Source organism: Eleginops maclovinus, chromosome 12, assembly GCF_036324505.1.
Source record: "Eleginops maclovinus isolate JMC-PN-2008 ecotype Puerto Natales chromosome 12, JC_Emac_rtc_rv5, whole genome shotgun sequence".
Lineage (NCBI taxonomy): Eukaryota > Metazoa > Chordata > Actinopteri > Perciformes > Eleginopidae > Eleginops > Eleginops maclovinus.
Window position 1 is genome coordinate 11582995 of NC_086360.1, and position 23136 is coordinate 11606130.

General features: G+C 37.7%; 3 protein-coding genes and 1 long non-coding RNA gene across 9 annotated transcripts in view; 2 read left to right on the plus strand and 2 right to left on the minus strand.

The window, feature by feature from the left end:
* Nucleotides 1–820: 820 nt before the first annotated feature.
* On the minus strand, nucleotides 821–3169 carry epgn (epithelial mitogen homolog (mouse)). The gene is made up of 5 exons (XM_063898200.1): nucleotides 3013–3169; nucleotides 2619–2747; nucleotides 1915–2035; nucleotides 1639–1791; nucleotides 821–1229 (listed from the first exon to the last, which is right to left on the minus strand). The coding sequence occupies exons 1-5, from the start codon at nucleotides 3044–3046 to the stop codon at nucleotides 1175–1177; spliced, it is 492 nt and encodes a 163-aa protein (XP_063754270.1). The 5' UTR covers nucleotides 3047–3169; the 3' UTR covers nucleotides 821–1174.
* Nucleotides 3170–4272: 1103 nt separating this feature from the next.
* Nucleotides 4273–15566, minus strand: mthfd2l (methylenetetrahydrofolate dehydrogenase (NADP+ dependent) 2 like). 2 transcript variants are annotated; one of them, XM_063896558.1, is made up of 8 exons: nucleotides 15039–15252; nucleotides 14216–14400; nucleotides 13390–13512; nucleotides 12780–12932; nucleotides 10338–10445; nucleotides 7335–7427; nucleotides 5524–5649; nucleotides 4273–5143 (listed from the first exon to the last, which is right to left on the minus strand). In XM_063896558.1, the coding sequence occupies exons 2-8, from the start codon at nucleotides 14304–14306 to the stop codon at nucleotides 5028–5030; spliced, it is 810 nt and encodes a 269-aa protein (XP_063752628.1). In that variant the 5' UTR covers nucleotides 14307–14400; nucleotides 15039–15252; the 3' UTR covers nucleotides 4273–5027. The 2 variants fall into 2 exon arrangements, with proteins under 2 accessions (XP_063752628.1, XP_063752629.1); XM_063896559.1 differs by lacking the exon at nucleotides 15039–15252 and adding an exon at nucleotides 15392–15566 and having other exon boundaries at nucleotides 4275–5143.
* LOC134873132 (uncharacterized) lies at nucleotides 15053–16053 on the plus strand. The gene is made up of 3 exons (XR_010166914.1): nucleotides 15053–15341; nucleotides 15451–15680; nucleotides 15788–16053. It is a non-coding gene; the product is annotated as an uncharacterized LOC134873132 (long non-coding RNA).
* A 4085-nt stretch (nucleotides 16054–20138) lies between these two features.
* slc20a2 (solute carrier family 20 member 2) overlaps nucleotides 20139–23136 on the plus strand; it is a 40676-nt gene continuing 37678 nt past the window's right edge. Inside the window, exons 1-2 of one of the 5 annotated variants that reach the window (XM_063896602.1) lie at nucleotides 20484–20565; nucleotides 21200–21267. The gene's annotated coding sequence lies outside the window, so the exon portion shown is untranslated. The other 4 variants (XM_063896606.1, XM_063896597.1, XM_063896601.1 and 1 more) reach the window with 4 other exon arrangements.

Here is a 23136-nt window from a genome sequence, read left to right on the forward strand (position 1 = left end):
GCTTTACCTCAGTTGTTGAAACGTACATATCATATCTTGAAGGCCTATTATAACAGATGGTATGCTGCAATATACCAGGTAGAAATACAACTGAACAATTATTCAGATCATTCACAACAGTAGTAAAAGAAGAAGTGAAAATGTTCAACATTAAATTTGAAATCCAATTTAAGTAAAAGTGAATATTAGCAGCACACATGTCCTTAAAGTAGTTTTTGCAGCACAATAGCCTACACATTGCAAAATACCTCCAGGATCACTTCACTGTTGTAGCCCTAAAATCTGAATTTGTAAAAATATTAATATCAAGTAAAGATAGCCAAGAAATTACTTTTAAAACGTATGATATTTCTTACTGAAATTGCAATGAAGTAGTATATAGAACCATAAGATGCAGAGCTGCAATGATAGTCAACCAATTTCAAAATAATAACCACCATTTTAATAATCGCTGAGTTTAAAATGTATTATTATTTATGCAAAAAGTCTGTTTTCAGCGTCTCACATATGGAGTTTTGTATCACATCAAACTAAACATATTTAAGTCTTTGGACTGAGAACAAAAGACATTTTAAAGAAATCGCCCCAAACTTTGAGAAACTGGGTTGGACATTTTTCACTCATTTCTAATATGTTATAGATTAAATTATTCATTTGAATAATCTAGAAAATAAACATCAGATTAATGGATGAATCTAGAATTTCCTTTGCGTAATCCAACTTTATTTGGATGTAAAAACTTCATTTTTATATAAAAAAGTGTGTGTGTGTGTGTGTGTTAATCCACCTTTTACCCACAGGAATTTCAGCAACACATACATTTGTTATTTACATTTATTACCACATTTAAAATGAATGCTTTCAATAAATACATTTCTATATTACAATAAATAATCCTATTTGTTCTTCCTGCACCTTTTATAAGACAATGAAGTTATTGACATCTTAACCTGTTACAAATAAATAAACAGTTTACTTAATGTTGGTCATCTTTCTGCACATCAAATGTCCAATAAATCGGGAAAAAGGTCCATAAAGCCTCTTAATTGTTTAGTAATTAATTTACAATGCTGTTTGATTGTCGAGTAGAATAACAAGTAGTCGTTTAAGTTTTATAAATAACTGAAATGGTGGTGACGATCAAGGACACGACAAACATATGAGCTGTTAGGTTTCACACTGACGAATCAGATGGTGCAGATTTTATGAGCGGGGCAGATTTCATACACCTGAAAATAAGAGTGATCTGGATTAGTATACATGTAATTATGTTCGGAAACAATTCAAAAAATGTTAAACTAAGTATTTTCACACAGAAATATAAACTACTGTTGATAAACCAATGTTACTAATATGAAAAGTATTTTTTTACATAATTGAAGTCGAGGATTAACAGATAATGAGGGAGACACTATTAGAATATGTCAAGAGTAAAGAAGATTTTTTAAAAAAAGGATCATCTATACAAGAATTTATCAGATAGATATCAAACTAAACTTTTGATTCGGGGGAGGGGGCAAAAGCTTTAATCTATGTTATTAAAAACAGAATTTCCTTTTATCTCCAATGTTTCCCCATGATCCTACATCCCCCTGTTCTTTCATACCAGTGCAGCATTGCATGGAGAGAGATACTCACCTCTTATAAGCAAAGCAGTAAATGATGATGGTCAGAACCAAGATGAGCATGGCGACCCCGAAAGTGATGGCGATCAGCTGCTCTAACTCAGGCAGAGCGCGATTGTGTTCCATGATGAAGTGGCAGCGTTTCCCCACGTACGAGAACTTGCAGCTGCAGACAACAGAGAGAAAAAATATGAGTGCATTCCAGAGCCGACACCCACCAACATGTGCATGGGGATAAGAAGCCTATAGGGAACCTTTGCTTAAACATACATGACATACAATCTCTTACATGCAGGAGGGCTCGTCGCTGTCTTGGGGTAACATGCACTTCCCCCCGTTGGCGCAGAAGTTTTCGTCTTTACTTTTACATGGTCTGTATGAGTGTGAGACTGGAGTCTTGTCCATACTGCCTGCAGAGAGAGAGAGAGAGAGAGAGAGAGAGAGAGATGCTTCATTATCAATTACCAACTTTAAGACACAGATTTATGCAGCACAATGTGTGCCACTATTTAATCAAATGACTAATTGAGAAATGAATCATCAACTGATAACCAAATGAATAAGGGTGCTTAAATAATAAAGCAATAGTTTAGAAAAATCAATCAGAATAAATCAAACTAAAATCTTGTCTTTCTTGATTTGCTTAATAAAAGAATATTTCTAAGAATTTCATGTTTGATTTTGATCTGCTTCTGATTTGTTACCATGTAGCAGGAAGTGGGACCTTAGCAACTGTCAACTATTTATCATTTGATGGATTAATAAATCAATTGATAATTCCCTCCATCAGGTATCTGTATCAGCTATTCTTTCCAGGGTTGCAGCCCCCCTGCAACCCTGGAGCCGATCCCAGTTCATGTTTGGCAACACATTTATTGGCACAATTGGACCACCATAGCGACAAGTGTTTCCCACACATCCGTCTACATTTTTGCAATTTAAATCTTATCTGAAACAGTAACAATTGGCTCTGAAGAAATCCGGTACACTTACTGTTGGTGAGCTGTGTGGTGGGAGAGGAGCTTAATGGAGCGGTAGTTGCTGTGGTCTGGACGGTGACAGTCAGCATTTCACATCGTCCTGCTGTGGTCAGAAGCAGCACTGCCACTGCTGAGAGGAGGGCTGGAATACATAGAGGGAAATTATAGAAGATATTCAGATTTCTGATTATGTTTTCTTTTTCAATTGCTGTCATTCTTTTTCTCCTTCCTCTGGTGTGATGAGAAATCTATGGAAGAATTTTCTGTGATTTAAATTGAAATATTGCTTTATAAGTTTTATCACAAAAACACCACATTTTAATAAAGTTCATCTAATTAAGGAATCTTATACGAACAAATATAATGTTATTTAAAACTTGACATCGCAGAATAAAGTGGAAACGCACCATTCTCCAGGTATTTCTGTCTCTGTGTAACCATCTTGTCTTCTGTCGGTGTGGTGTCTGCTGTCTCAGCTCAACTCCCTTTGAGTGATCAGCAAGCTTTCTGAGTTTATATACCGAACTCCCAACCATTGAAAGCACCAATCAATGAGCCAAGATTTTTCTTTTTTCTTTTTAATGAGAACTTTTTTTATGTGCACCGACTCCCTGCATGCAGAGGCAGAGTCAGAAATGTTTGATGCTGCTGGTGGGGGCACGTTATTGCCCAGAAGCTCTTGGGATGTTTGTTCCTTGGAAGTATTGAAGTAACGCAATCCTCTGGCAGATTAATATATCACTCAAATGCTTGAAGGTTTTAGAGGTTGCTTCATTTAGTATGACCAGGAGTTGTGAAAGCCTCTATCTTCAGAGCGGTGATTACAGGAGAAAGGTTTAAACCTGAGAAATATATGCATCTAACTATCTATATGAGAGATGAAGAGAACAAGTATTGATAAGACAGAAACCTTAAGGGCAAATGTTTTAAAGACAAAGAATTCTTTAAATGCCATAGTCTTGAATCAGTCAAATTTCATTGCAATCTCAGTACCCTTTTTTGAAGGGGTAATGAGCCATAATTATTACCTATTACTAATGATTAATAAATCACCAGCTAATGTCTTTTAGATCAGTGAAACGCCATTAATAGACACTTTAAACTTTATGTACTGTACTTAAGTACAATTTTGAGATACTTGTACTTTACTTGAGTATTTCCATTTCATGCCACTTGGTACTTTTACTCCACTACATTTATTTAACACCTTTAGTTACTTAACAGATTTGGATTAATGATGTGAAACATGATCAACACTTAAATCAGACTTTAGTTACACCTGGAGTAAATTCACAAGCTACCCATCAGTATATAAAGTCATTAAACTAGCTGCAGCTTTACAACTAACTAACACTTTAACGCATCAATAATTATAATCAAAACATATAATACTTATTATTCTGAAACGGACCAATCTGCAGAATGAGTACTTTTACTTGTGGTACTTATTGCGATGCTAATACTGGGTACTTTTACTTGAGAAACATTTTGAATATGGGACTTTTACTTTAACCCGAGTATTCCCACATTCTGATACAAGATCTGAGTACTTCCCCCACCTCTGTGTAGTTGCAGACGTTTAGTATTTTAAACGTCACTAATGGATCAACAGCTAACCAAGCTTTATGCTCAAGTAACAAAATAAATCCCCATTTTTCCAGTGATAAACGTGAGAAATTCGCGTGATGAAGGTAAACGACATACATAATCAGGTACATATCATTCCTTACAATAGCAGGGAATATATTGTAATGTTTAAAATAGCTCAGAAAGAAAACAAACACCAGTAGATTAAAGCCAGAAGTTATTTCTATGTGTTAATACCAAAATATATAAAGTGCTGTAAATTTCTAAATAGTATTACACCATACAAACCCTTTCAAAGGAGGCCTCACTTTACTTTTACTGATTTGATCACTATCTTCACCGAAGTAGAAATCATTAGATCTTGGATTTAATACCTGATTCCAGATGAGGATCTTTGTTGCATGTCAAACTTCTCTCTTTCTGAAGAGTTCACTCTACATTAAAGGCAAAATGCCAATCAATGGCATCTGTGAATAAGAAAATGAAGACAGAGATTGTAGTACTGGCACTGCATTGTTTTTCATTTAATATTCCTTTTCCAGTGAATCTGGAATGTTCAAAAATGAACCAAAACAACTTCAGTAGAAAAAATATTAATCTTAAATCTTAAAAAGTGAACTCTGAAATAAATAACCTAAATAACTGAACAAATCCAAAATATAAACAAAGTACATATCAAGTAAGTTTCCCAGCAGGAATGGAGTCTTGAGCTTACGTATTTAAATAAAAGTGTGTTTGATGTTTGGTAGAGTGTGTGTAAACCTAAATGAATCAATGAATGTGTAGTCGTACACTGTTTGTACTACAGATCATTCCATAAAACAAATGAGTGTGTTTAATGCATCAGCGCGTTTCTGGCAGCGGTCACAGTGTTCTTCATCAGCATGGCGACCGTCATAGGACCCACGCCTCCGGGAACAGGTGTGATGAAAGCTGCCTTCTCCTTCACTCCTGCAAATCAAACCAAATGAAATGAAGTTAACTTACATTGTTTTTATTCCAAGAAACAGAGCTAAGATTAACAGGTCAATCTATGTTTAACAACATATTCATTTTTTATCCGTCATCGGAAGCCTGTGAGGTCACTTGCTGTGGAGAGCATGGATATTATCAGAGCCACAAAAAGGAGAATCAAATAGAGGGACATTTCCAAATAATAGAAGGGGTTGCCAACATATGCTATCAGTCTCAATTGTTATAAAAAAAAACACATGGCTGAACAATTTGGTTTGATGTGCCCTGTGTGAACAAAACTGATAGAAATTATGTAAAAGCTTCAGCTTTAGTCAACATTTTCAGGAGAAATTAGAATTAATTTCTGGATGGCTTACCCTCAAAGTCCACATCACCAACGAGCCGGAGTTTCCCCGTTTTCGGGTCCTGAACGCGGTTTATGCCCACGTCAATGACGGTTGCACCTTCTTTCACCATGTCTGCTGTGATCAGCCTGGGAACACCTAGACACACAGCATCCAACAGGGGGTTAACAGCTGCCAGACTCAAGATGACTTAGCATTTACTAGTTGTTTCACACTGCATTGCAATGAAAACGTCAAACCTATAAACACATTATGCCTCTTGGGAAAAATGAGCTGCGCTATCCCCCTTACTCGACCTCATTCCTCCCCCCTCTGTGCATTGACATTTCCTGGTTTTGTGGTAATCTATTTTAAAACTATTATTATATATTATATATATATATATATATTATTAACCAAAGTATCATTACAAATAATGTGGATCTTGACAGAAGATTTCAGCCCCCCTTCAAGACAAGGACCCACCCTCCTCACCTGACATTCCTATAATATGTAAAGAACCGATGTAAAAGCTGTATACAAATTACTACTTGACCTTGGACCTGAACGTCAGCACAGCAGAAAGACATGATACCTCAGCTGACTGTCTAAGAGGAAGGAAATAATTAAACGTTTTGTATTTATTTTGGTCACTTTGAAGTTGGCTGCCAGACAATTGATCTCCTCAGACTGCAATTATAGCTCCTCAGCAAAAGCATCAGACATGAGTCAAATAACAATTAAGTACCAAATTTGAGAAAACTCACTGTATACATGAATGCTAAACCACACCCTGAGTATAATGTACCATTGACTGCAATTAAAATAATTAAATTCCCAACGCACACTTGATTTTCAACAACATAAAGTGCATATTCATTTCCTAGTGGCATAAAAACAGGTGCTGACAGATCGGCTGCAGTTCACTTAATCATACAGTGCAGCCTAAATGCAGTCTGTTATTTCCGAAGGTCCACCCTGACAGTTGGATGAAAAGAAAATAAAGTGCCCTTCCCTGAGAGCTGCTTTTAGTCATCAGGAAACATCCCAGTCATTACAAAGGAAGCCCCCCCCTAAGGCATACAGTCACTTAACAGTCTTTCAACAGAAACTCCTGCCCTGCACAGATTGATTGTCTCACATTCTAGCTGAGACCCACACACACAATCATTAAACAGTTAAACAAACAGAAACTACAGTGTTGATTATTAAGATTTTGTTGAGGCCTGGAAGAAACGTTGCATTGCCAGGCCACATAATTCCCTCTATGGCACTTCCAACATTGAAACCTCTTTTGACATATGTAAATTTCCCAACCAGAAACATTTGACAGTATGCAAAAATATCCTGCTTTGATTTAGGTTTTGTTTATTTTGGATTTCCCACCTCAAAAACAACTAACTGAGGAGGGAAAACAACATGAGTAGTTTAACTCATTATTTGCTCATCCAAGTCTTTCAAGTGAAACAGAGAGAAAGTTATTACTCAGACAAACTTGATGTTGCATCATATGATTCATCCGTAACCTAATTTCTCTTCTGTAGTGCTGCTTAGAATACAAAGGACATTTATAATGGCCAGTAAGGCACAGACTGCCGCATGAAAACATAAGAGAAAGTTGATTTGAACGAACAGCCTATTACACAGTTGCACCTTTGATATGTCAATAATATATTAAATGACTCAAGGTATGAAAAATGATTTGTTAGTTGCATGATCTTGTGCCATTGATTGACTTGAAATACTTGTATCAATATCAGATGTTTAACTTCAGTTGTTAATCTGTAAATGATAAGGGAATGTGTGTTAATGGTGTCATTACAGGGTGGCTCTGCTGTAGTTACCTGCAGCGGCAATTATGATGTCAGCCAGGCTGGTGAGCTCCTTCAGCTGCTCCCTGGGTGTACATCTGTGGGTGATGGTAACTGTGGCATCACCTGAGAGGTAAACACACATTTTTGTCCAATTAAATTACATATTGAGTATTAAAACATATCTGTTTGTGAAGGTTTTTCTTTTGCTTATTGAAGAAACAGTCTCTCTGTGGACGGTGACAGTTATCCTGACTGAAAATGACATGTTTCTATGGGTTTCCTGAGGCGTTCCAAAGTAAATCCCAACCCTGTTAACGTCAGAAAAACATATATCAGGTATGATCCTGAAGGTTTATCAATATTCTAGAAACATCAGAATCAGAAATCCTTTATTAGTCCCACAGCGGGGAAATTTACATTTGTTACAGCAAAAGTGGCATAGCAGATTTAAACAATAATAATAATCAGACAGAAGAAGCTAAAATATTAGCTCCACGCAAGCTTTTTTATTGTATTTTATGTAGCATTTAATAACCTGTTGATGAGTATTTCAGACAAACTACATTAAACCTGTATATCTTTATGAAGAATACATCTCGGTAATTTAAATCTAGTGTGTTTAAGTTCTCAGTTTTCACAATTAAGGGAGAAAAAAGTGAACACAATCGTTTTATAATGCATCTGACTCAGATCTTGATCGATGCCACTGCTCATTCACTTCATAGTAAATATTCAGAGAAGCATGCAGTACGAAAAGGAAATAGTGATATTGTTTACAAGATTGAAAAGTAAAAGCAACATCTTCAGCTCAAAGTATTTTACATATATTTTTGCTCAGCAGAACAGGGTAATACAAGGATTATTGAATTAGTGTGTACTTATTATTTAATTTACACAAATTATGGTAGTTTGTTAATTATTATAGTATTGGGAACATTATTGAGTCAGAAATTACACAATGAGTAAGATCAAAATAAAGAAAGTAATCCTTATCTCAATCTAAAATATGTGAGGACGTCCTGCGTAGTCACAACTGAACTGTGACCAGGAAAGGTGCGGTACGGATCTGATCTCACAAGGAGGGCTTCAAGGAAGATAAGAATGAGAGGCAAGTCACAGCACATCAAACCTGAAGGACACATACCTTTTGTGATGCGTGTTTAGGCATGTGTGTGTGCATCTGTGTGTGTATGTGCGCAAGAGAGGGAAAGAAAAAAAAAGGGAACTGACCCCTAAATGAAAAATGCACTCATTTATTAAAACTCAGTTAAACCTGAAGCTTTGAAACTGCGTTATCGTGTGCACATTTAGTCAGCTTTCTAGGAATAGTAGTTTCAAAGGGACACTGGAAACTTACTGTGTAAAAGCTTTAAAGAAAGAAAATGCAAATGTTTTTAAAAGTTCAATGGTCCATTTTTTTTGTCTTTTCTGTAAGAGTTTCTTTTCATCTTCAAAAAAGACATTAATAAATCTGGTTCATAACACGCAGTTTGACCACATAACCCGCCAAAAACAACATGTTTAATTCTAACGTTTTTTCCCTACGTCCATGTTTTCTGTTCCTCCCTACTGTTTTAACACTTTTGTTTTTTTATTAGTCCATTAAGAAGCAAAATAACAAAAGCTTTACAAAGTATAACAATAAATACTCAAGTAGTTTTCCTTTATGTTCAAAAGGGGGAAGAAGAAGCTTAAAATCTTTTCTGGTCCTACCCCTCCTAGCATACATTGTTCATAAAAATCAAAGTTCAGTTCATCGTCATCAGCATTCATGATGTTTGACTTGTTGTTTTAAAAAATAACAAATAGAAATCATCTAATAAAATAATCTTTACAGGTGAACCAAAAACTCAACAAAAAGGGAAATAAAAATGAGGATAGCTTCATGTATCAGAAGCTGGTTGAGATCAGCAGCAACCTAAATCTATGACCGGGCCCTCAGTCTAAGTCAGGGGTGTCCAAACTTTTTTCACTGAGGGCCACATATAGGAAACCGTACGATGGGCCCTCACTAGAGGTGAGGTATTTTGCCTTATAAGTTAGCAAAATCAATGAAATGTAAGTCAATGATACATCTAATAAATGCTACATTCATTTTAAGTGTTGGCAGCTCATTCCTTAAAATGGAAGCCTCAGATTGCTTCAAATAAGGGGAAATATGAAGAGTAAATTTCAAGCTTATGTAAATACGTGATCTTTATAAACTAAGATTTGTTTGAATATGTTTCAGCTTTAATTGACTGAAGGGGGTTTATTAACACATGAATGCTACTGTGTAATATATGTTTAAATATACATTTAAGAAGTACAATATAAGACAAGCACACGTTTCAGGATCGGGCCATATTCCATTATACTTTTAGAAATTGCTGAGGGCTGATTCCAAATGGACAACGGGCCACATTTGGCCCCCGGGCCATAGTTTGGACACCACTGGTCTAAGTGATGACAGTGGGGACTGCAGCTTTGTTTCTCTCTATTGACCTTCATGTCTGATAAAAGGTGCGGTGTGCAAAGATTGCTTAGACGTGGCCCTTTCCTTTGACTTTCTACACATTGTGTTCAAATGCAGCTGCTACTGATTTATTTAAACCTTTGTGTTGATCTGATGGTTAATACTGCTCAACTTTGACAGCTCAAACAGATGTTGCTTCATCTAAAAAGCAAATTGAATGCAATACCTTTCCAAATCAACTCCGTCCTTCCTGCACCCTTATAAGGACAGTTTATCCGTCTGCCAAAAGTCTCGCCCTGTTAGTGCCCTTACTTCACAACCCCGGAATTTTTCCTGTTTGAACTGCTGAATAAATGTAGAGGATATGCCTCAGCATTTATTGTTTGATTAAACAAAATCCACTTTTTGTCGGTCACATCCTAATGACGCCAAAAGCATGAAACATCCATCAAGGAAAACCAAGGTGGTGCAATATAATATGCATACAAAGAGCGATCTCAAATCATTTAACAATGCATTGGTGACTCACATGCACAGACAAAAGATAAAAACGCACACACACACATACACACACTTACCCCCTGGGCGTGCATGCTTACGATCAGTGTGCAGCAGCATTGCAATAGGCATTCCAACATTTTTGGAGCGACCTGCAACCAGCACATTCTTCCCCACCGTCTCAATACCTGCAGAAACACATTTTTAAGGAAAGTATTGACAATATTTTATAATAAATTGGGATTCATTCACTCATCCGAAATAAAGGTAACCTTAAGTTAGAAGACCTGGGTTTGTGGAGGAATCCTTAAAAGTCCTAGAAAGACAAGGTAAACTTAACTAAATGTAAAAGAGGAATAGTTTCAGGGAAACTTAAAAGTACCATGGGAGCAGGTTGGAGCAAAAACACTAGCAGTAAACAGAAAAGGTTGTTTTATCTGGAGATGACAGAAGTCAGCTCGGACAATAACTCTGTAAACTGAGAAGATGAAGTGAACATTTTGGAATTGGGTATAGTAGAGATTCATATGTCACACTGCATTGTAACTTGTATTCATGTACATTATTCCTGTTATGTTTCTTTTATTATCTTTATACGCTTTTTAATAACAGTTTTTAAATGCCATTTTATAATGTGTTTCTGCTGCACTGTTTCTTAATGCTCTTAATGTCTTTCATTTTTGGAAAGCACTTTGAATTGCCTTGTGCTGAAAGGTGCTATATAAATAAACGGGCCTTGCCTTGCCTTAAGTGTGCAAGAAGCAAAATTGTTTTATTGGCACAAATGACTGAACTTTAACAAAAACATCCCGAGAGCCCGGGGCGGCATTTCACCTTTCCTGATCAAACAGGCGTGTGGGGGGGAACTGATTGTTCCGGCTGCACCATAGACTGGCACCACAATGTCGCGTCAGTAACAATTACTACATCTATTGTCAGCCGACAGCAGAGTTATTAAGATGATTGATAGTGGGAGGACAGGTACTGTATGTATGTATTGGACGATATTTCAGTTTCTTCATATAGTTTGCACTTAATCCACAATTTATGAATGTGGTCTAGATGTGTTGTCAGGTGACAAACTCACAGAAAATAAGAATTTATGGATGTAGGTATGAAATTGTATTAATTATGTTGATTTTAAGATTAGTTCTTTACATTTTACATTAAATGTTTGTGTGTTCTCAGTCCATACCTTATCACAACTTCCCAAATCATATGCATAAAGGCCCTTTCTCCTTGCTCTACACAAGATTGCTAAAAGATGATCAAATTCCATAACAAGAATCATACATTCTATCTCAACATTCTTTCCGGCCCAAAAGCCAAGTGTGTCTACGAAGCGAGGGAATGGGAATTGCTCAAATCTCTTATAGCTGATGTTGAAAACAGCCTTCAGGGTCTCTGACACCTACACACATGACACTTATCATCAATCATCTTAAACACTGCATTAAAAAAAACAGTTAAACATTGTCAAGGACCCTCCACACACTTACATCATACTCTTTACACCTGCGGCTGGCTGTGTAAACTTTTACTGACAGACTATCAGACAGCAGTCAGGCCTCTCAGCCACAACAGTAACCTAAACTGCACTAATCACCTTTTAATGAAGGTTTAGATCTGCTCTGCTTGTAATTGATCAACACCCCTCTACTTACATTTGGTAAAGCAACATAGAAATACTGTACTTTCCATGTGTGATGCCTTAAGTACAGTCAGACTCTAAATCCTCAACTAGAGTGAAAATGTCCTCACTGATCAACTGTTGGCTTTGTCTCTGTTTCCGTTTATGAAATGAAACCAGCTTGTTCTTTGAAGGGTGATGGGCTTATTTCAAACTAGTATTACTACTCATTCAGAATGTTTTTTTCCCTTTTGGAGATTTTGAACAATATATTTTATATTTCATTCGAAGTGGTTATAGAAACTTTACTGAGAGTAATTTGTGAAAACGCTTGCTTTTTTTTATACTTATCTACATTTGGCACCAGAGCATAATAATTCATATATCCTAAATATTTACATCTTTACTTGGTCAAGAAGCTGACTATGTTATCAAGTGCATTTACACAGTGGACAGATTTGAAGTGCAGGTGGGGAAAATGATCGTTTGTCGCCATCTAGTGGGAAACGAAAACACAGGATGATGTACTTGCTCCTCCCTTTGCCTCCAGAGTTTACCTTATAGTTGTAATTGAAAATCAAAAGTGATAAGGTTTGATTAGCAGAGAATGAATAAGATGACGCGTCAAATTACACCAATAGGGCTAACAATGCAAGAAGCCCTTCGGGAGGAAAGTCATCGTCAAAAAAAAACCCCACAAATGAATGAATAATAGTATAGCTTAATGATTGAGACAAAGGTTGAACTAAATACAACCTTGCTGTTGAAATGTATAACACTTACATTTGTTTAGATATTTAATGTTCCCTACAGGATTTTTTGTTTGAAGCAAAGTAAAAAAAGACCAATACAAAAACACAATTGAAAGCACTACACATGTTTTGTGGTTTACCTGATCTTTTGATAATCTCCCACACGGCTGCAGGTGTTGCAGGCACCATGGATCTCTGGTCCAGACACAGCTTGCCAATATTAACAATATGGAAGCCATCCACATCCTTCTCTGGAGCGATGGCATTACAAACTGCTCGCTCATTGATGTGTTCTAGCGGGGGGAAGGAGTACGACAGACATTTAATTGTTTATTTTACTGAGAATACATGCTTTTTTAGTGAATATGTTTTACTTATCACAGTACAAAAAGCAAAGGTCTAAATAATGGAATTAATGATGGCTGACTCGATGTCAGATTCCCGGCTGTTAGAAAGACCTACCAGGGTAAAGTAGGGTCATTCAAAGGCAAGAAACTCTTCTAATCAGATGTCATCAATATTGACAAGGCAAGTTTAGAGAAAATAAAAAAGATATTTTCCTACAATTTCAATGTAACTAAGGCCTTCTAAGTCCAGTTTGTATTGGCATGTACAGTAACTTCCACTTGCATGTAAAACATTAGGAAATAAGCATATAGACGCAATCACTGCAATTTGGACTGTACAGACCGGCTCATCTCTCTATCTTTTGATGTCAGTGAGAGAGGCAGCTGTGGGGCCTCTGTTTACCGGGAAGTGGCAGCTGCACCAACAGGCCGCTGACCCTCCAGTCCCGGTTCATCTTGTCAATCAACTCCAGCAACTCCTCCTGGGACACCGAGCTCGGCCGCACCACAGTGTCACTGGAAATACCTGGAGAGCACAAACACATTACACACAAAAAGTCAAAAAGTCAAAAATGTACTTTGACCTAACCTAGTTAGAAAAATGTCATGAGGTCATGGAGAGATTCATAAGGAATTAGGGGAAATAAACTGCTGTGCTAAGACAATCTGAATGCACTATGCGACAGCTGATATATTTCTGAAATTGTATTTATTACTCGGAAAAAATGAGAACAGTGACTATTAAATCTAGTGAAGATTCCTGTCCAAGAGAGAAATTAAACCTCTAAAGAATAATTCATGTTATTGTATTGATATAGTTTTTAGTTTATAGTTTATAGGACATCAGTGACACTGTAATGGTTAGTTGTTTCTGCAAGGATTTTGTGGGCAGCATTAGCTCTTTTCCTCAGTAAGGGATGGTTTAGTGTACCCTATGCTAAAAGATATTTAAAAAAAGGAGCATTAAAACACTTTTCCTTTGCTTTTAGAGACTCAGTTAGAAGCTATACTTAGCAAAAAGACTGCAGCCCATGTTGAAAGAATAGCCAGCATGATAGTTTGCAGTTTTGTGACTTTACACACTACAAAGATTTAGCTTTTGTGTTTATCCATGTGTAGCTATATGTTCATGCATGCCTGCTAAATGTGAGGTGCAATATGTTATGTTTGTTGACCTGCATGATGCAAATTATGCATTCAGTGTTCTGGAATACATGCAATGCTCATACCCAGGATACTGGCTGCCCGGGTCTTGTTCTTAACATATGTGCGACTGGCGGGGTCGTCTCCCACCAACACCACTCCTAAGTGGGGTCTCATGTTGCCCTGAGCTACCAGTTCTTCCACATCACGCTGGATTTCTCGGTGGAGCTGACGAGCCAACTCCGTCCCCGAAATCACCACAGCAGCATGCCTGGGGAGGAAAATAATAGAAACATGAAGGAATGAACAGTCCTTAACACATCACAGGATATCTATTATATTATTCCTTATGAAGCTGTAACATTTTGTCAATTAATCAGTTAGTTAGAGTGTTGTACTTTTCATCAGCAAGACTTAAAAGATTAATGCTACTTGCTCCTCAGACTTTTCATCTAGCACCACCATGAAGTTTATTTGGTTTTAAGTAAATTAATTGGATGAATTCATGTGAACTTTATTTATTTCGTTCTAAGGAGGAATTCACTTTGTAACCCAAAATGTTAACATTGGTTTATGAATGAATACACACAAAAGACGTCCCAGTCAGTGGCACCTGTAGGCTAGAATTACTAAGTACATTTTAAACGTTTATTTACAGTTTTTTAACCAGGCTGAGCTAATGAACATTTCACATCACTGTGGATAGAAAAGTGTAATGTTATGTTTTTAATTAAAGGTATTTTTGGTTGTACCACATACTTTAAAGAAAAACGGTCTGACCAACGTTAACAGTAAGTAAGTAACCATAGTAACGAATGAACAAGTGTTCTCTTATCATCTTACTGGATTCTGTTTGTTATGCATTATTGCAGTAAATAAGACACCTAAGGGTTAAGCAGCATTACTTACTGCAGAAACGTTGACCGGTCCTTAATGGGTGACTCCTATTGACTGCAGCTGACTGTCCTCCAGCAGCACACATGATGTTGAGCGGTTGACGTTAACGTCAACCAGGGAAGCAGTGTTGTGTGGGCTATGGCTGACACTTTTAGTTACATATTCGGTGTAATTTAGACCTGGATTTGCTCCCTCAGTTTAAATCCGTTAAGCCTGCTCTCTCTACCGTGAAAGGTGTAACCTGCTGCCAATCACCATCCTCCGACACGTGACCGGTACACACGCGTGCTGAAACATAGCTCATCCCTCCGCAAGGTAATTAAATAACATAAAAACAGCGGTGTTTTAAATTGGGTTACGTTTACCTCGTTGCTGAGTGCTGCAGATGTCTCCTTTGACTCTCCCATTTTCTGTGCATCCGCAGTTTGGCCCGGCAGCAGTGATGTTGTAACGTTAACGGGCTACAAATCCTGAAGGAGGAGCGTAGCGGTGAAACAGAGGCCGCCATGTTTGTGTGTGTGTCGTGGAGCGTGTGTACGTCGCGCGTGTGTGCATGCGTGCGCGAGAGGTAGAAGGGGGGGCAGGGCAGTATGTGGACTCTATAGCTGATGACTGAATGAAGGCTGAGCGTGTATGTTGCTTTATGAGGAAGAGGTATTGTACCAATGAAAGGAAACATTAGATGTTGTGACGACCCTGCGTCCCTGTTGTCCCTGTAATGGTGTCTGTCCCTTTAATGATTGTTCCCTTTCTTTCATTAGCGCTGATTGAAGGAACCTGGCTGAGCAGTTAAAGGCCGGAGCCAGAGTCTTGCCAGGTCTCTCTTTTGGCTGAAGGACTCTGGGGAGAGCAGCCTCATTCATGCTTAGGTTTCCCTTTTGTTTTGGTTCGGCATGCAACACCCTACATCATACCATGTTCACACATCCACATCTACACTACTGATCTTACTGACTAACACACCTCATGATGGTAGGTCTTTGATTTGTTTGCTATAATAAATATATTTTCTTATAACTTTGTCCTTGCCACCGTTTTTTGTTGTGGCCAAGAGCTGGCCCATGACAATGTTTTGTCAGTATCCACACATGGAGAACTTTCCCCTTTTTTTTTTTTTTTAAGATATATGCTTATTCCAAACCCATTCACATCTTATTCACATTCTTTGTGAGATTCATACCACTCTCAGATAGATGCCAGATATCTTATTCCCACATGAACACAGGGAGAGCTAACCTGGCTCTATCTAAAGGTGACATAATCCACCGAAAGACATCCCTCGAGCTAGTCCAACACATGACGCTTGCAGTGCTAATTGTGGTATGTGGTATCCTTTAAGGAAGGATCAGTTTATTGTCATTATGCAACACAAGGTTGCACAACAAAATGCTAGTAGTAGCTTAATTCATTCAGCCACACTTCAAAAACATCACAACACAGAAAAACAAAAACAGCTGTGCATTCCTGGAGTGGAATTTGCAACACTGAGGAAGGTAAGGGAACAAAAACAATAGTAAAGTCTGTTTGCAAATAATCTCTTTATATCAGAGACCTGCACCCTGTCTGGCAGTTTGAGTGTCATGTTTTGGATGGCATTTAGACTATGACTTATTTCTGATTAAGTTTGCAGATTCATATCCTGATAGCCATTGAAACAGTAGTGGAGTAGCGATAACCAAAAATAAAAAGCAGTCAATATTTCATCCTCTCTGACACAAGAGGGCAGCAAATATTTGGGGCCTTCACTGAAACATGTAAGGACCATCTTAACATTTTTAATTTCTGAAATTCCAGAAAGCATCAAGTGTACTTGCAGAATAAAATAAACTTATAGATGTATGGGAAATGTCTGTAAACTGTAGCTTTGAAGTAAAAAAGGCCAGTATTATATCTCGTAACTTTAACTGACAAAAAATTGTTATGGTACACTTCACATGTGAAATAACATTTAACATTTATGTCCAAAAATCCTAATATGTCTACACAAAATATTTGATTCCACAAACTTCAGTTTTACATGTAATATGTTAAGTGAAATGTCAGTAAAAACGGCTTCTGATATATACGCTACTGTATATCTGTAGCTGTGTGAGCTCACAAACTAACATGAACCAGATATATTTACAAACGCCAGTGTAACGGAGATGTGTACGGAAAGTAACACTATGGTAACGACTAAACACTGTAGATACAGTGGGTTATGTAAATGGATTCCAGCATATTGATAGTAAAATGTTCAAGAGAAGAAGAAGAAGTATCAGTAAAAGGAATAGAGGCCTACAAAAACCCTAAAATGTACAACTTTATCATACTTAAATTACAGATTTAACAAGTATTCACAGGTTGGAACAACAAAATAAAACATGCCCATATCACATTACCATCATTGTGGTTAAAGCAAGTTGTTGATTGGAAGAAGCCATAAAGATTATCGTACAAATGGCACAAATACAATAAAGGTTTGTTTGAGTGGTGGGAGTGTATTCGGAAAATGTGGTAAACACTGCACCCAGCCAGGCTTGCCCATACAAGAGAGTTATACATAATGTACTCATTATCCCTTGTGACAAAAGTTAAACTGCAGTTTACTTAATTGATGGCTTTTACATACTGTTTGCCAATACATGGGTTCATTGCGTAAAGAAAATAAAATGACCCTGAAAATGTACCAAAATGCATGCAAATTGCTGCAAAACATCAGTGTAAGTACAATGTTTCCATCTAATTGTTGTTTATTACAACAACACAGACTGTAGAATAAATAATGGGCGTAGCTGACTGGAACCCAGCATGGTCTGAGGAGACTCCAGGAAAGCAAGGACAAAGAGCATCAATTTCCTGTTACTCTGATGAAACTGTGATATTTGTTGTGTGACTGTTAAAAAGCACACAGTACATCTGAGGCACAAGATGTTGACAAGTGGGTTAACAAGTGCTGCTGTCAAAAGCTTTCTCACTCAGTTGCTACAACTGAATAAAGTATACATTTTTTGTTGTTGTTGTTGTTGTTTAAACTTGGATAATTGAATCTTTAAAAAATGGGAAACTTTGGTGACAAGATGACAATAATGAAATGAGAAACAGCCATTCAGATGATCCTTGGGAGTGTCTGTATGAAGGTTAAAAGTATAACCTTGATTTTTAAAATATAAAAACATAAAATAATATGTTAATAATACGCATATGATAATATAATGGTGATACTAAAGCGCTCTTAATGGTAACAGATTCTTTCTCTCCCTTCCTACATTTGTCTATATAAGATGTGACTTTAAAATATGCCATTCTGTGTGTGATATGATGGTTTTTATTTTATTTTAATATATTCTCAAATGCAGGACTTGTACTTGGACTTCGTACTTCTGCACCAAAGTATTGCTACATTTACTTAGTGCTCTGATGAAGGTCTGCTTGATGAAAAGTTCAAATAAAGTAGAAAAAAAAGAGGCATATATTGTGTGTGAATAATCTACAATCAGTTTGCTTTTACAAATATTGAATACTTCTCTACTACTGGTGATGGTTCATCTGAGGTTGGAAAAACCTTAATACACTATACCCTATTAAAAATTCAATGAAGTATGGCAATAATTTCTGTACTGCTATGGGAATCTCTAATTGAAATCTAGCATCTATCTATGCCTGTAACTAATGACAATATTGTAAAATTATCGATTGTCAAGATTAGTATGACTCACGTGATGTTTTTGTGTTAGGATGGCTGGATGGAATGTGAATTTGACGCTATGAAAATATTTGTTATCGTTTGTAAACCCAAAAAGGACATTTTTACATACATTCCTGATTAATCCTAACTGGGGCTGAGAATCAAAAAGTCATGAGAATTTCCCAAGATTATGATGACGACCACTGGATTTGGGAGTGTATATAGAGAAAGTTGGCCAGCAGGCTGAATCATTTTGGGTTTTGTTTTGTAATATGTTAAGGCCATAAACTTGTGTAGGTTGCAAAAGTGTAAATGACTGTGAGGTCGACTGGAATAATAAGGCAGGGAGAGCTAGACGTGGGTGAGAGTCAGTTGTTCCACCCAAACACTGGCTGAAAGGAGCAAATCATGTCTTACACAACTGAAAAAGGGGATTGATTTATCAGACCACAAACCGTTTTCCTATACATAGCTATACCTTTTTCAAAAAATCTTATTTTTTTCATTTAAACTTTAGGGGAAACAATTCAAGCTTATTGTGTGCTTTCTTAATTATTATTTATGTTTTTTTAATTAATCTCTACTTTGTACATTGATACCACACACTCATGTCTGGTTTAATCACCCTTCAAAGGACCCAACCCTTCTCGCTCCCACCCACTCTTGTTGACTGGCTGGGCTGGTTACGTAACACGCGCTATACGCACGTGGCCACAGCAATAATAGCCGGCAATGTTTTTGACAGATTAAACATTCCCATCGACCCAGTGATCACAATGATCCCAATGTTCACACGAAAACCACATTCACCTCTGAGGCAAAGATCAAAGGCAAGATCAGTGGAATATCGAGTCGAAATAACCGATTTTTTCCACAACAAACACTTACTGAGACGAGACGGATTCCTCCACTAGGCACGTCTCAACCACAAAAATAAATAAATTTAAAAAATGAGGAGGGAACTGCTCAATGTGTTTGCTTTTTACAAGATGTGAAGGTACACTGTTACTGTACTATGTTTTCTGGTTGTCATGTGTGTTTGGGGAAAATGTAAGATATATTCTTATATTTGTAAATTAGATTAAATGAAATGTGATAGTTATTATAATAAATACAAACCTGCATTCAAGCATATCTTCTTAAACCATGTATACATTAATACATTGAAGTAGAATTTACTTTTCTTTAACAGCAAGGTTATTTATTTACAATTCCCACACTTTGCCCTAAACATGCGTTAAATACCAAAACACATTAATGGTATTAAGTGTATTTTCCTCTCTCCCCTACATGGTGTCACCCTGCCCTCAACAGATTGACCACAAAACACACACACACACACACACACACACACACACACACACACACACACACACACACACACACACACACACACACACACACACACACACACACACACACACACACTCCCTCTCTCTGCCTCTCTCTCCCCTCCTTCATCCCATAGCTGTCATCCAGAGCACTGTTGAGACGACGGCTCAATACCTAAACGGCTGGATGAGAGCAGCAGGCGACATTCAGGGCAACATGGTCGCATGACTCGTCCGAGCCGAGGGCAACCATTCCGGGGGGACGGCTCCACTGCTGGAATCTGTGACATTTTCGACGCTACCCACGGAGAACGCGGTTCTGGGAAAATACAGTCAGAGATAGAGGCGTGGAGGCGAAGAGGGACGGCACATTTCCCCCGTTGCGGTGTCCTATTTCGTTGGTAAGTACATTTTGTCTGGCAGAAAAAAACGCTGCCCATGTGTCTTTCCCCTTCGACGGGGTTTCTAGCCTGTTTCGCCACTTTCTTCGCGCATTTCTTTGTGGTGAGGGGCTGCATTTAAAGGAGGAGGAACGGGCCTGGTAAGTGAGAACACAGCGTAAAATAGGAAAATGCCTGTGTATTTAAATAGGATGCCACTCATAGCCACGCATTCTGAACAATTGTAATCATGTAGCTTTAACTGGCAGCGTTGTAAATGTTGCATTTCTATTTACATTGTGTGTTGTTGTGCTCGTGATATTGTTGCCACTGTTCGCACGCGACTAAGCGAGTGAATGGAGCTGTTACACGTGTGTGACTCCACATCCGATAGAGTATCACAATAGCAACAATACAGATATACTCTCATGTGGTCTACACTGGTCTGAGCCAGTGCCGAAACTGTAGAAAAACGAGCACTTTGCCCAGAGCTAGGCTTTCAGCCAGCATCTAATCACATCGCTGTTAATCACGCAAGTTTATTTCACTCTGTTGAGCTTTCCGTGCAACCAAGAAGCACTGTTTGACGATAAGGCGCGTCGACAACTGGGCATGCGCAATGTGGACTGCCACTACCGCCCCATTAGCCAAAAATAATCAAGGAGTTAGGACTAGCCTATGCCAAACATTTCAGAAGTGCCTCGGATCACTTCACTGAGTTTCGAGCTTTTATTGTCACGTTGCTTGTTTGCTTGGTTGGATATGTAACCGTGGATGTTCTTATTGTTTCTGTAGGCAGCCAGCCAGACAAAACGCACATGGGAACAAACCTGATTTGCACCTAAAGATATGATTATGGCCTGGTAAGCAAGAAAATTATTGGGACAGAGAGTACAGTGTGTTCCTGCAACTGGTGGGGAACCAATTTGTTTTTCTTCACCATGATAGAAAACTATTTTTAAACAAGAAAAAACACAAAACACTGAAAGAATACCACTGTCAACATAGAGACAGTATGTGCGCAATAAGATCATTACTAAATTGTTAAAAAGGTTGTACTGAAAATGTAACTGGATCATGAAAATCCACTTAAAATTAAGATTCTAGATGTTTCCTTCTCACTTTACTTTGACAAGCACAATCCAGTTATATGCTTTCCTTTTAATGACCCATCCAAGACAACAAATAGTACATATAACATAAAATACAATATAACATGCATGCATTAAAGAGGAATGCATTTGTAATGCAAATATGAAATGAAACTGTATTCCATGCTTAAAAAAAAGTGCACTTTGGGTATTGTTATACTGCATTAATGTTTGCAGGATTTAACTGTTTTAGATGTTTGAGGGAAAAGTACACCAATAAACTCTAAAAGAAGTAGAGGTATAAAGTGGAATACAATACAAATGCCCCGCTAAAGTAAAAGTACATCTAATGTGTACATCAGTACAACTACATGTTTGAGCACGACTACAACTGTATTTATTTTGCGGCTTGCACCATGTTGTCACCTGACCTTGTTATTCTGTCCACTCCCTTTTATTTAAACAAGAACTATGTTCATATCATTTTGGTTGTATTTGACATACCCCAAAATTAATCATACTTATCTTATGGCCTATGTAGGTAGAGGAAGTCAGGCAGAATGGAGTTTGTGAGTTAATGATTAATGGGCATATTACGATAAGAGAGAGTGAGGTAAAGTAATGCTGGGGTCTGCCACTCCGTCCTCGCATGTTTTTCTTTTAGTTGTTTTCTCTCATAAAATCTTTGCTGAGAAAATGTAACATCAGTGCTTTCTCACGGCAGGGCCTCATAAACAACAGGAACGCTGATTGCTGTGTCTTGTCTAGCCATAAAGATTATAAGAAAGATACAAACTCTGTCATGATAAGATAGGCTGATGAATACTTTCCTGTTTTCACACACCTTTTTATGTGCTTGATGTGAACAAACTGGTATACAGGCTGGGGTTCTGCTCCTATGATAGGGACCATGACACCTGCCGCTCTCATTCCTAAAAAAAACCTACCAACCTATCCATCACAAAGTAATAATGCATGGCACTCAAAATGTATTAACAGATGCTTCAACTCTTTACTTATGTTTATAGTATATACACTATTTGTAGTTCTATTAAAAAGGGATTTGTTGAACGTTTTAGCATACCATTTTATGCTGCTGTTTAGCATTTTGAAGCCGTCTGATCTGTTTTAAAGACACATTTCTGGTTAAACTTGTGTGGTGAATGCACAAAGTCTCTCTGCAGTGAGGCTGTCTGCTTTGGCCAAGAGGAAAACAATAATAATACCATTGTTGCCCTTGTTTGGACCAAGTCTTATTTTTTGTATTCCCACCTTGTTGAATAAGGTTGGTCCTCATAAAACTTGGGGGCAGATTCAAGTCATATTTTGACTGTACTTTGACCTGCTCTTTGTGAGGGTAATCCTTCTGGGGGAAAAAAAACAATTGAGGCAGAGTGATTCACACTAAATTGCCAGTTCCTTGACGACAGGGTGCAGCCACAGCTTGGACCACACCGTCAACAGAGACTCTCTTTTATGCTCGACCATAAAGCCAAATGCTTCATAACACCGACAGAGCACTGCATATTCACCAGCAGATAAGTCAGGAAGCTTAAGCTCGTGTTTTGGAAGTTCTGAGTTGAAGCTGGTTGTCAGTGGAGGAAGGGAGGTATGTGTGCAGTGTGTAATGTTTTCATGTTC